Source organism: Magnolia sinica, chromosome 13, assembly GCF_029962835.1.
Source record: "Magnolia sinica isolate HGM2019 chromosome 13, MsV1, whole genome shotgun sequence".
Lineage (NCBI taxonomy): Eukaryota > Viridiplantae > Streptophyta > Magnoliopsida > Magnoliales > Magnoliaceae > Magnolia > Magnolia sinica.
The window spans coordinates 9,440,494-9,456,163 of NC_080585.1; the positions used below are offsets into that span (position 1 = coordinate 9,440,494).

At 32.3% G+C, this 15,670-nt stretch overlaps 1 protein-coding gene across 1 annotated transcript; it reads left to right on the forward strand.

The window, feature by feature from the left end:
• Positions 1-9,816: 9,816 nt before the first annotated feature.
• Positions 9,817-10,306, forward strand: LOC131224040 (polcalcin Che a 3-like). The gene has a single exon (XM_058219619.1). The coding sequence runs from the start codon at positions 9,846-9,848 to the stop codon at positions 10,086-10,088; it is 243 nt and encodes an 80-aa protein (XP_058075602.1). The 5' UTR covers positions 9,817-9,845; the 3' UTR covers positions 10,089-10,306.
• The last annotated feature ends 5,364 nt before the right edge of the window (positions 10,307-15,670 follow it).

The following is a 15,670-nucleotide window of genomic DNA, read 5'->3' on the forward strand; positions in this document are numbered from 1 at the left end:
CCAACATATGAGGCACTAGAATTCGAACTCCCATTTAACAACTCCAAAATATGATGAACCTCAAACCTCTTCTTTAACAAAATGAAGAAGAAGAGGAAGTATAGTCAACTACAAACACCACCATGGAAGATATTTTTAATGAGTTGGACGATTCAAATGATCTAACTAATTTCGACTACCATCCTTTTCAGTTTGATGAGAGACTTACAACACTAGAGGAGAAAGTGGAGTCCTTGCATGTATCACAGGCTTCATTGTCATAAACACAAAAGTCTACAATGAAGTATATGAAGAAGTACTACCATCATATCCCCTGGAGTTTGAGACAAAATGATCCGTCGATGCTTGCTCCTTCCTCTAAGTTGGATTGAGCTAGATTACCTTTATTTTTCAAACTTATACTGGTTATGTACTAAACTTTATTTTGCGTTTGTCTTGGTACATTAGATGCTTTTATTGACACTTGCTTACCCTTAAAATTTAACATATTTCATATGCTTACCTTTATGATTTCATATGGTTGAAAATTTCATATGCTTATCATTATTCTCTTTCTACATGCTCTTTTTATTTATCTTATTCTTCCTTTGTCAACTTGTGACAAAAAGGGGGAGAGATATGCTAGTATAGGGGAGAAATGATACCAATGTTATGCTATTAATATATAATGTATGGGGGAAAGAATGTAGGAGAGTATGTATGGAATGACTGACATGGATGAATGCTATGTGTATGAAATGTATGAATGTTATGTGTATGGAATGCTATATGTCTATTTCCCAGGAGGAGTGCCAGTTAAGCATCATCAGTTAATAAGCTGACGATTACAAGAAGACTTGGACTTCACAAGACTTTAGATTACAAGAGTTCAGACTTTAAAAAATGTATGTGCATATTTGTAATGTTAAAATATTTTTTTATAAAATTAACAAAGGGGGAGATTGTAAGTGCTAAAATATTGAGCACACATAAGTTGTCAAATTTCGTAAAGACAAAACCACTTTAAAGTAGATCTTCAAGATCGGTCTATGTTCAAGAGAAGATCAAACCCAAGATCAGTTTATGTTCAAGAGAAGATCAAGCTTCAGATCGTTCTATAATCAAGAGAAGATTAAGCTCAAGATTGGCTAATGTTCAAGAAAAGATCGAACTCAAATTCAAGATAAAATCTGAGATTAAGTTCAAGTTAAAGAAGAATCAAATATTTGATATATCTCAGGTGGTATAAAACCCTAGAAAGACCTCAGGACTAGGTGCTTTCCAAATTGTTTAAATATGAGTTTTTTTTAAAAAAATTTATTTTTTCTTGAATTCGGTTAGCCTAACTTTTGGTTCAACCATCCTAAGCCTCTTCGGCTAGCCCAACTTGAAGCCCGAAGCAATAACAATTTTTTGTTGCAAATTTGGCTAGCCCGAGTTTTTGTTCGGCTATCTCGAGCTTGAAATTCTCGTAACCTGAGAAAGTTCGGGTCAAATTCCAACAACATCATCTTTTGAAATTTGGGGGAATTCGGCCAGCCAAAGGTCAAATTTTGCTAAACAAATTGTGTTGTTCGACTAACCGAACTTTGGATAATTCTTATCCCGTGTAATCTGAAATCTATTGAACCGAATCCGCTGAATTTACGTTAGTCGAAGCCTGACTCGAGTTAGCCAAAGTTCTAACTTCTTTACTTATAAATTGAGTTTTTCTCTCATTCTAAATTACACAAATTAATTATCAGAATCCTTCTATAAGAGAGAAAGAAGCTCAAGTTATTAGCAAGCTATTAGACAATATTTATAATTTAATTTAAATAGCTTTTTCAATTCTCTTTTATATCATATGTTTCAAATTTAATGTAAGAGAGTAAACTATACTCTTCTTTTGATATATAAGAGAATTGATTTAAGTAGCTTTTAAATTTAACTTAATTAAAATCAATAGAACCCTAGACCTTGTCTATCTAATTGAACACGGAACAATTCACATTCAAGAAAGAAGTTCTTTTGCTATAAGTTTCTGCTACATCTTTTACGGTGAAGATAAGTATACCTTCTGAACTCTTTTAAGTTTTTCTAAGATAGCCTGTTAAAATCTCAGTTAATGTTTTGTCTGAGATACCCTGCTAAAATGTCAGTTTGGGTTTTTATTGTGATAGCTCATGAAAATCATAAGAATTGTATAAGGTTATTAAGGTGACCCTGAGAAAACCTTTTCATAGTGAAAGCTAAAATTATGAGGAAATTAATTTTAGGAGTGGAGTAGGTGTGGCTATTTTTAAAGCACAGAACCACTATAATTCTTTGTATCATGTGGTGAATGCTTTATTTCTATTTTTGATGGATTGAATGTATTTAATTTCAATTGTGTGATGATTGTTGTAATACTTTAATTTACTCTTTCAAGTTTGAGATTTTGATTTTAAAGAAATTCGTGAAATAAAGTTTCCTGCCTAAAATTTTAGGTGAAGGTTGTTTTACGAATTATTTGGAATCAAGGTTTCAATACTCTAACAATTGATATATTTGTTTTATGTACATATTTAACACTTTTTTCGATTATTTAACATCTCCTTTTCAATTACACAACTTATTTAGTTAGGAATTAAACTAGGGTCTCGTCTATTATATTCGTCTAGGTTATTTTATTTTGAAATACTAGTTAAGGAAAACTTATCATAAGATGTCACGTAGATTGAAGACTTGCCTCGTTAATCATTACTTCTCAGCCCGACAAAACCTGAATTTCAATGAAGCTCTTTACTGAGTCGACTTAATTCACATTGCTAATGAAAATTCTACAACTATTTAAGTTGGAATTAAAATTTGAAATAAAACATACAATCTCCTACATATTATAAGAGGGAAAAAAAAGACGAACTAACTCACCTCTAGCATTGTAGAGGCCTGACTTAAATCTGGACCCAGCTGGTGACTCAGTGAGTCCCACGCAATGCATATCATTCTCCTCCATAAACCAGTTTCTCTCTCTCTCTCTCTCTCTCTCTCTCTCTCTCTCTTTGTTGTTAAACGACTAATGATGGGAAGCTTTTATATACGATTATAGAGAGTGTTTCTTTTTTATTTATTTATTATTATTTATTTATTTTTATTTTTTTACGTGAAGAGGAATTGACTCAAGTTATATGGCGTGTGGAAATCTCCTACGCACACAGCGTGTGTGAATAGGTTGGGATGTTTGGTCATTTATGTCTAATCATGGCTTCCTATTTTATTGATCATGATTTGCTAGTCATATGGGCCACACTATGATTAGTTAGGATTTGAAAATAGTGGCTGGACAGTTCTCCACGACTGTCATTTCTTGGCGAGGAAGGTGGACTACGTCAATGGAAGATTTACATTGACACAGTTTCTCTACAATCCGTCTTTGGTGGATGGCTTAAATCGATCAGATGGAGCTCGTGGATACTATAGATCAAAAGTTTAGCAACCTTCAATTGGTAGGTTTTGCGAAAGAACTTCCGCACAATGCGTCTTGTTTATGGGAAAATTGGTGGAATGTCGTTTCTTTCTCGTATCTCTCATCCCCTTTTCTTGTTGGAAAGGGTCAGAATTCTCTCTCTTGAGGTTTGAACAGCTCAAATCAAAGGAAATTTTCATAACTGGGAGTTCTCTCTCTTGATCCCATTTTTATCACCCGCAGTCGCAGTGGGCAAAGCTTCTTTCTTTTAGGTCTGATTTTTACAATCAGGTAGGGTCCCCTATGATGGGTTTTTGGAAATCCACTTTGTTCAACAATTTTAGGTCGGTCATAATGGTCATGAGCTCGAAAGTGATGCAAATCCAACTTTTGGGCCACAAGACTAAATGCGGAGTTGATCTGATGCTTAAGTAAGTTTATCTTGAAAATTCTCATACTAGGTGTTAAAATGGACTTGACCTTAATTAACGGTCCACACTTAATGATCAGGGCTCAATTTTGAATTGATTACATAGAGATGATAGACAAATGGTTGGACAAAATTTGGTGGTTGATTGATGGTGAGAAACGACCTAAATATGAAATTTCACCTACTACGCTAAAAGGAACTAGCTTCAACATTAACAATGTAGTATTATAGATCATGATATAAATTTTGTAAGATTTCATAGTTATATGAGGACAAAGTGTGGTTCAAATTGGAGTTACAATGGACGGCGGGAAGTGGTTAAATCGGAAGATCCAAATTTATAAAGAGTTCGTAAGCTTAAAAGGGTAACTTCGCGCCTAAGAAAAAACTTACCCAAGTGGGTTTTTTACATTTCACACTCAGTTTATATGATGGGCAATCTAAATCGTTCATATGAAGGAAAATATCCTAGCACACCTATGAGCTTTCATCACTCAATAGACAATAAAATCAATTATCAAAGGGCTGATTTGTCAATTAGGCCACTTTTATAATAATCTAAGGATTGAAATTCGACGTGTATCATTAATTTATGATATATAAAAATGGGACAAAATTTCACATCAAACGGATCATGAAAACTCTTTGATCTAGAATTCAAAGGTATAGGTTAATAACATTTTCATAATTATTGTTGATCTGAAAATTTTAAAAATTCTAATAGTTCTACATGATTATAAGAACGTTTTTAAGCAATTCTTACAAAAAATATTTATATCTAAGTCATTATGACTAAAGAGTTATTTACCAAATTAATTGAGGAAAGGTACATATATCAACTAACATATTGGATGGTCAGATGACATGTTAAAAACAGTAAAACTTGATGGTTAGTACTCTAAATATGTATGTAGGTGGAGGTACGGTCAATTTCATAAACAGATGAACACAAAAAAGGTTTTTGAATTGATAAAGATGTAAAACATGTATACTATTAGATGATTAAGTGACGTGTTCACATGTGTAAGTTTCTCAGATTGTAGTTCTGATAGTGGATTAAGCATTTTTATATGTGACGAACAAGATGAATGGATCATAATCTCGATTCGATACGTATACGAGCGGATGTAAAGATCAAGTAATTAGTTTATTATAATCGGGTGGTCTAAACTTAAAGTGAGCAATCAAATATCTTTACCTAGTGCTGAATAGTTGAAGAAATGGTCAGTTGTAATGAACAAGTGAGAATACTTGGATATATGATGATCATATCTTAAAATCAGCTGTTAGATGACTTGATATATGTAAGAAGATTATTCCGAACGATCAGATTTAGGTTGAAGAACAGATGTTAGGTTAGGATAGGCTAATTTGATGACATACACATGTATATATTAAATTAAATTTTATGGTAACACTCGAAAACTTTCAATACTCGGGTATTGAAAAGATCGGGGTGTTATAGTTGAAAATGATATAAGAACATGTGTCGAAACGGGGTTTGACTCTTGTTTCGGTAACGATAGTTACCATTGTCATGTTGTGATGAGTCAGTCGAGGACGATTATCGGGGTATCACCACGTGTAGGTAATTCATACTACATTAATAAGGGGTTGCATGTAGCTTTCACCTTTTTTCAAAAGGTGGAGTGACGTGGGGGGTGATGTTCATCTCTATTGTAATCATTTCTGATGAGAATCAATCATAGCAAGTTACTGGTTATTTGGATGAATCCGCATAGTGTATTTGAAGATATGCAGAGATGTGCGAATATGTTTTTTTTGGTAATACAGCTAAACACATCAAGTAATGCCACATTATTATTTAAGCGGCTGATGTAAGAACAATTGTAAAGAAGCAGTTATAAGACAATGACAAATGAAGAAATAGAGAAAGTCACGAAGTACCGATCGATTATAGCAGCTATCAGAACATGAGAAAGATCTATATGGTCAGATTAAGGTTATTAATAGTAAAAAAATTTAGCAAAGCAAATCATCTCATACCAACCCAATTATAACCAAACATTATCTTTCAATTACATTTCAATTACATTCTATAGTATAGTCATTTACTTCTTGTCAAGTAAATTACATTTCTTAGTGTAATCGTTTATTTTCATCTTACCATTTACATTTCGTAGTGTAAACCATAGCATTAAACAAGTAGCTAATAATCTTAGCTGTAATTTGAGTCTATACTTACGTACTGGATTCAGTTTTGCATTAGAGAGGTATTTTGCAGCTATTCTTCACGACCGACTGTAAAAATTCACATCTTATTTCTTTTTATCTTTATTGAAAAGTCCTTTCGTATGTAAGCTAAAAGTGCAACACATCATTAAAGGACGAATCCTATCATATAAATATCACTTAATCTTGTTTATACATTGAGTGACTGCTTGAATAACGAATGATATTATCATATTTCTATCATATGTTGGATATCTACCCATCTCGGAGCTTGGGGCAATAGTTGTTAGGTTTGACTTTAACTAAAAAGTTAATTATGGCACGCACGCATTTAAAAGTCGAAAACCAGCAGCAATAACATCTACTTTGAATATTTCATAGTTACCTGTGTAAAATGCATAACAACCAACTCATATATACACATCATGCTCATGGCCCCTGTTTCTCCTGTTAAATGTGTAAGACATGCAAGCAATTCAGAAAGTAGGCCCGTCACCAAGATAAACTGATACGAAATACCGGTTTGATTAACATCAGGGCAGGCCACACCTCTGAAAGAAACAGACAGCCAATAGTTTGATCACCCAATACACAAGCACGACTAGTCTGATGAACAATTCAAACTGATTTTCACTCGGGTCTTCTAGGTGAAAGCCAGATATCCTAATCATAGTAAACGACAATGGAACCAAAACTTATTATTTTACATTCTACTACACTTTTTAATATATTTACTAACTATAATACATATTAACAAATACTTTTAATATATTGATATATATACTTTATTTATACTAATTATAATAACATTATATTTTGCTTACATTTATATTAATGCAACTTATAAATATGTCTATTAAAAGCATTATGAATAGTAATAATAATTTACTATTTAAAACATAGATAAAAAATCTTACTACTAATATTAACAATAATTCTAAATATCGTATATAATTATAATATTAATGTTTATTATTTACAATTAATGTTCATAATACTTATATATATATATATATATATATATATATATATATATATATATATATATATATATATATATATATAAAACTATAAATTTGTGTGAGTTTTGCATTTTCTGTAAAATTGTGGTGACTCGTTCATATATATTATTAATATTTTTCATTATAGCATGTATATATATATATATATATATATATATATATATATATATATATATATATAATGATATATATTATATTTTAATAATATTATCTTATATTATATTAAATACATTTCTTTCTTTCTTCTTTTTTTTTTAAAATACATCATGCCCACATCTCACGTCCAGAGCCTGAACAGTCTAGATACAGAGCACTATATCGGGGTGATCCCCACCTCCAGACCATCGGATGGTGTGGATATCCAGCACGTGTGGGCCCCACACGGATGAATGGTTGGGTATACATCATACCTCATGATCAGGACCCTCCAAAACCTGCTGGCATCACTCCTTTAAACAGTATGATGAATAATTAGGATTAATATTAGAAGTTATTATTTTTTATAAAGGAATAACAGTATAAAAAAAAATTAAGTATTTTTATATAATAAAAATTAATAATAAAATGGTATAATATTTAATAAATTATTATAATAGATAAATTATTTTAAAATAATTAATATACTAATAATAGAATAGATATATATTAAAATTTATAATAGTTAAATATATATTTTTATAAATACGTATTAAGTAAAATAATGAATAATTTTATTTAATTATTTTTTATTATCACTAATAATGTATTATATTTAATATAAGATATTTATAAATAGTGTTAATTCAATCACATAATAAATAATTAAATAATAATATAATAACAATAAAAATATTATGTTCATTAAAAAATTGATATTAAGCATAATAAGATTATATGTTAAAGTGATTAATTTACCGATATATTATATAAAGTAGTGATATATATTTAATTGAAATTAGTTTGAATTTAGCTTATGCAATTTTTGTATGATATATATATATATTAAATAATTTATTATATTATGTAATGTTATTGCAAAAATGATATTAGTATTTGTTTATTTTAATATGTATGTATATATGATACATGTAATTACAAAATTTTCATCAAAGATTAAATATAAATCATAAAATGGGCTCCTCTTATCTAAAAATTATGTGTATCCAAATTATATAATAGTGTATGTATTATATATATTACATATTTTAAATAAAAATTTTGTACTTAAATAAGATTAAATATTAGATTGAAAAAGGTTGGATTTAAACATTGATATGATGTTTAATAATTTTAATTAAATATTATATGTTTAGATTTAAATTATATAAAAAATATTATTTATTGTTTATTATAATATTTATATATATTGAAATGTTTATTAAATTAATGTTTACATATTGTTAATTATAAATAAATAAGTGTAGATTTATATAATAAGTTTTGTTTATCAAGTATTAATAGCATAGTATCAAATAATGTGTTTGAATAAATATTATATATATAATTTTGCCTGTAATATGAAACAATAGTGAATATAAATATATATCAAAAATGTAATTATAGCATTATCATAAAATATAATATATTTTTCTTGTATTATATGATACAGTATAATCGTATAAACTGGACCAGTAATCAATTTACATATATAACAATACAACATAATACTTATAATTAACATTAACTAATGTATACTTATATATTTTATAATTCACATGACTTAATCATATATGTAACTATATTCAAAACATCAATATAAACCATATCTCACATTATTTATATTACATATTATACATGTATATGAAACATATATATACACTTTAACATTATGTATATAAACACGAATTTCATTTTCCAACCCCCATTCCAATCTCTCTTTCAAAAGGAAAGATGTTTCATAGTCTATGTGTATATTACACTTTATATACAAGCACTTAAAAAAGTAAATGTCTCATATATTAACTCAAATTAAATCAACTAAATAACTCAAAAAGTCAGATTGGTTGAACAATGTTAACATTACATTTTTTTTTTTTTACTATTTTTAAAAAAATTAAAAGCATTTAATATTAATAAAATATGTTATATATATATATATATATATGTTAAAATATGTGTATAAAATTAAAATAATATTAATATTTAAATAATTAATCATTAAATATATGATTATGTTTATAAAGTATTGTAATTTTATATGATGTGTTTATATATATATTTATTATTATATTTATGTAATATGTTATATATAATATACAATTAATTGTAAATGAATAATAACATATTAAATAAATATAATAATAAATATATATATATATATATATATATATATATATAAATATATCATATAAAATTACAATATTTTATAAACATAATCATATATTTAATGATTAATTATTTAAACATTAATATTATTTTAATTTTATATACATATTTAAACATTTATTTAAGTTAATATATATATATAATAAAATATATTATTATTAATATTAAATACTCACTTAATATTATTTAAAATATATGTTTCTACTTATTTATAAATAGTAACTAATCATCAAGATTATTCTCACCATTGGACGGCTCTGATGTCTCATGCATATGAAACATTGGCTGAAAAAGATGTTCGCCGTATTCTATTCCATTGAGATCCGCTCAAAATTCCTGGTCTAAAGGACTCATATTACCAAGTACCATCCCACCCTTTTGACCCGGTACCCCTTTTTTAAGAGGCCTCTCTTTCTTTCCCAAAATTCATATCCCAAAACAACCCGAGTTATATATACGTCGGATCCGAACTTAATTACAACAGCTAATCATGACCACAGAAGCTGATAGAGAGCGAATTTTCAAACGCTTTGATACCAACAGCGATGGAAAGATTTCATCAGCCGAGTTGGGTGAAGCATTACGTACCCTTGGAACAGCTTCTCCTGATGAGATCAAACGCTTGATGGCTGAGATCGACACTGATGGCGATGGATTCATTGATTTCAAGGAGTTCACTGATTTCTGTCATGCCAATGGTGGCATTATGAAGGATATCGGAAAAGTGTTATGAAAGTTCCTACTTTTTTTAGTTACATTTTTATAAGTCTGTATTACCGTTCTTCTCTAATAGATATATCCAATGCTGTAGAGATGTGAGTTTTTATTGGTAATCTTACCAAGGGTTAAATGACACCATTCTCCTACTACCGAAGTTAAATCGCAGTCCACCAGCTGGGCCATATTGATCAGTGTAAGATCTAATTCGAGAGGTAGGGCCCACCGTGGATAGGCAATAGCGAATTTCTTATCTTTTTCCTTAAAAAAATCTGATTGTAAGCATTTGAACATAGGCTTGACTGTTAGCCATTGGTCATTCTGTTATTTTGTCTATCCATTCCCTGTTTGAATTGGAAGGTTCTAAAGCAAAGTAATCAAAAAGTATAATTATTGCAATTTCATTTACCTGTTGTATAAGATCAGTGACTTCGGTACGTACCTATTTTAATGGTTCTGCTCGTCGATAAACATGAATGTAGTTCCCATTTGGCTTGGTAGGGCCATCTGTAACCCAAATGCTTATTGTACAGACTTTGAATTTTGACCAAAACACGATCTTCAACCCCTTACTTGATGGCCCAAACTGACCCACTTAAAATTCTTCAAAACTAAAACCAACTCAATTCGTTCCCCAATCGACTAAACTCAGGTTTAAGATTGGAATATAACTAAAAGGTACTACCACACCTAATTAATGAATGTATTCATATCTATACTTATCTTTTATTATTATACTTTGAGTAGTGATTTTGGTTGAGTTTAATAATCTAGTACAACCCATTGAACCCCTATATGGGCGGCTAGTGTCCGGTAGGATTCAACCAAGTTTATCCCATCTGGAAGCAGATTGCTAGGTGTGTTGATGTTAAGTTTTGTGATACCCACCTTGATTTTGTTATATCTAGACCGTCTGTCCATTTGGTGAGATCATTTTAGGACTTCGGCCCAAAAATTACATCGATCCAAAGGTAGTGGAACACACCACGAAAAGTTGTGAGGATTGAAAATTTACCATGAAAAACTTTCTGGGGTCACGAAAGTTTTTAATAGATATGAAATTGTTTTTATTTTTATTTATTTATTTTTATTTTTATAAATCCTTCGTACGGATCCATGTGACCTTTTAAACAGCTTGGATGGCAAATGAACATCATAGTGGGCCCTAGGAAGGCTTCAACTTCTTTCTTTTGTATGCTTCTCCTCATCTTTAGAACTGTTTCATTTTTGTGTTCAAGTCCTAAAACGATCTCGCTAAAAGAATGAGTGGTTAAGATATAACACATATATCATGGTGGCTCCAACACACTAGTGAGACACACCACGCACTTCGCTTCCATCCCATATATGCTATATCTGACGCGAGTAGTTTTTGGACACTTTACGACCCATTATTATGAGGACCTATTTAGCATAAGTCAGGAGGATAGCCCAAAGGTAAGATGACGCAAAGGAGGACATGAGGTCGAGCACCATCTTGCTCAAGAAGATAACTATTTTGAATCCACGGAACTTCTTTGGACTTCTCACAGAGACTTCTCAAATCTACGAGAAAAAAAGCAAGAAAATAAAAATAATTTCTAATAAATTTGAATTTGATTGATCAATGAAAAAAAAAAACAAGTTCACAACCCTTTAAATAGGGACACCAAGCAATGGGAAAGAAACCAGAATTAAACTACGACTAAAACAAGTGCTCGGATCTCGGCGAGGATGAGCCAGATTCCTAGCAGTTCTCATTTATTTTCTTTCCTATATGTGGAGTTATCTTGTTCTCTCTATGTCCTAGGCCACAGCTAGCTATTCTCTCTCCTCCATGTGTAATGTGCATGTTATACCCTAGTTTACTTAAAGGTGGGCTAGTTAACCAGCACGCCATCCCAACACATCGCCATCCTATACAACCTCCAATTAGTATACTACAAAACAAAGATGGACCTAGACTACAAATTCACTTTACTAAGATTACTGGACGGGGCAGTTTACAAATAAAAAATGTTCACGGAACCTTGCATATGGAATTTCAAGTACAATACCTTGGGTTAAAATGTAAGTTTTGTAGAAGATCCAACCTCAAAGGTTAGCTACACCACAAAGGACACCCAGGGCAAAAGACATGGCTAATCCATTCATTAGGTCAACTACACGAAGCAGATGGGCTACGCCACAAAGATCACCTAGGGTAAAAAGATGACTAATCCACTCATTGGCTCAGCTACACGTAGCAAATAGGCTAGACCACCTGGGGTAAAAAGATGGCCGCTGCACTCATTAGGTGAGCTTTACCAGTATATTGAGTCAAAGGATCAATTATCCATTGATTTCAACGGTGCAGCCCTCCCTGTTAACTAGACCATCCTAGTTTTCTTCCCAAGTGGAAGTATGTATGTGAAAGTTTCAATAAAACACTATATGTGAAAAATCTTTGTTCTATCAACCAATTAATGTTGTTTATTAATGTGTGCATATTATTATTGTTGTTGTCATCCAAGATAACAACAACAACTATAATTGTTATAATTGTTATTATTCTTGTTATTGTTTTTATTCTTATTTTCATCGTCTTTAGTAGCTAAGTATGGCAGATGTAAGGCAAGTAGAGAGAGGATGGACAAGAGAAATCAGGGAGAGAGGATCAAGCCTACAGCTTCGACATAGAAAAGAGGGCTTGTATACTACTCTTGGTGCGTGATGCTCAATATACAAGCATTTGAAAAGAAATACATAGAATATATTAACTCAAATTAAACAATCTAAAATTTGGAACCCATTGCCACTAAGAGTTTGAACATTGTATTATTCGACACCTACTTTTTGAAATAAGATCATTAGATATTTATGCAAGGTTTGAATGCTTCAAATACCTTTATGTCGTACGATGACAACTTCAATGACATGTGGATTAGATGTTAGGAAGGTTAGCACAACAACCTCCATATTCAAGATGGATTTTCCTTCAAGGAAAATCAATTGTGCATTTTATAAACTTCGTTGCAAGACTGTATCATCCAAGAGCTACATGGAGGTAGCCTCGACAGTTAGCTAGACTGAGACAAGTCAATAGATCTCTTGAAGGAGCGTTACTATGGGCAATAGCTGAAGAGTGATGTTGGATAGGTGGTACAACAATGTCATACGTGTCAGACATCCAAGGGGTGGTAACAAAACACTGGCTTATACACTCCATTACTTGTTCCTGATGTTCCTTGGAAAGATTTGTCCATGGATTTTGTGCTAGGCCTTCCACGGACCTAGTGTGGAATGGACTCAATATGTGTTATGGTTAACATATTCTTCAAGATGGCACATTTCATACTATGCAAGAAGATTCTCGACCTTATGCATATTGCAAATCTATTCTTCCAAGATATTATTTGCCTACATAAGGTCTTTAAATCCCTTACTTCCGATCATGACACAAAGTTCCTCAATCACTTTTAGAGAATTTTATAGAGGCAATTTGACATCCAACTTCAGTTCAATAGTGCGTATCGCCCATAAAAAGATGGACAAACTGAAGTGGTAAACCGTACACTTAGAAACCTCATTCAGTGCATTTATGAAGATAAGAAGCAGTGCAATTTGCCCTTGGCTCAGGCGAAATTTGTATTCAATAATATTCTGAACCATTCCACCAGCAAGTCTCCATTTGAAATTGTCTATGGACGTGTAACACCCCGGGTTTTCAGGGGCCGTGTAGGAACTCGGCTCCCGAATTTTCAAGTGTCACGGGTGCCCTAATGAGCTTCAAATTTTAATTACATTTGGATGATCTCATAAACAATGAAGAGTTTAGTAAAGCATAAAGCATAAGTACATCATAAAGCAGTATTAAGTGCCACTAAAAATAAAAATATCCAAATCACAAATCTCAAATTATCTAAATAGGGAACTAGTCCCACCCATACATGACCCAAAGTGACTAGATCCCTGACCCCTACCCCACGGAAGCCTGAACTCAGACAAAAAGGATCCGTCGAAAGTCTAGGAGCAGGGAAGCTTCTCTTCCTTATCCATGCTCACCCCGTTCGGCTCGTCGAGCTCCACATCACCTGTATCTAATGGAATGTTTGGTTGGTGTCTTAAAACACCGTCCCAGAGTGGGAGTGAGTAGCTAACTCAGTGGGTGCCATTAACCATAAGTTACATCAAATAACAATTTCATGATGAATTTAATAAAAAACATACATTCACAAATCTCTCACTAATCTTCGTTAATACTAATGCATGGATTATGATATGATGCATGGCCTCACCGACGACACTCCCTCAAGCGACTTTGTCTTACGATTGAGCATGACCAACACTCCCTCATTGCGACCTTAACTGTCGAGTTGCCAAATAACTAATACAATGCGAATGTGAACATGTTAGCCGAGTTTTTAGTTAGGTCCGTTCATCCAGCAGATTGGAAAAACTGGTGTACCCCGACGATATCAATGCCCTTATCCCTTTTTGCGAGACGGTGACCCCTCAACGTGTGAGGCCAAGGTCCCACGATCCTTGATCCCATCGGGTTCCTCACCCCCGAATGCAAGCACGTGAGGAGTGCTAAAAAGTGGGATCGCTCGCGGACCACTACGGGGAGGCTCGTCACCCCAGCGTAGGCCGATAGCTCAGACACAGTGTCCCATTCCACCATACCAGGCTCACGAGGCTGTGGATCAATTTCTAGCCGTTATCAGTGGGCTCCAGTAGGCGATGGGTGTTCCAGGTTCTAAACAGGCGTAAGCAAACATAGTTAACAAACATGGTTGGTCAGTTGGTGGACTACATCGTCCTAGTTTAGGCGAGCACAAAACGCACGACATCGAGTACAAGCAACCCATGTAGTCCTCCACTGTCGTCCATTCGTGTCCGCCTACACCAGTCAGTCTGATCATAGGGTGGCCCAACTAATGGGACTACCCTTATAAATCTCAGATTCCTGACCAACCCAGAGGGTGGGCTATATTTAATAATATTCTAAGCAGTCAAGAATTTATCTTCAAGTACAGAAGGAATAAAACGTACAACACATCCAAACATGAGATTTTAGGATATTAACATGCATATGACTACTCTTAATAACATAAATTAGAAGTGTGCGAGTGGTGTTGAACTACCTAAGAAGCAAAGATCACACATTATACATAGTACGGGAAATTACAATCAAGCATACAACATAGAAGAATGTGCAAAGATATTAGATGTTAGAATGTACACACAATACGAATCTCATGCCCAAACAATTTGAGAATAACAATCAAGTAATCCATTTATCATTTCATGCATGTTGGGTGTACTCATCATATGAATTCCTAATTTAGAGTTTTTCCTTAGATTTCATATGTTCATCAATCTAACATCCACAATAATTAAATTTAACCTAAAATTGATACTTGGTCACCTAAGGATAATGGTCCGCACCTTTATAATGATTCGCCTGACTCAAAGTGCTCCTACAATTATGGTTATAGGAAAAATTCACCAAAGCCTAAATAATTATACGAACCATTGTAATGATTAGGAAACCTAACCCAAAATACTATATTATAAAGTATAATCTATTTCTTACCTCCAATTACCGCTGAGAGAACTCCACAAAGAATCCATGAG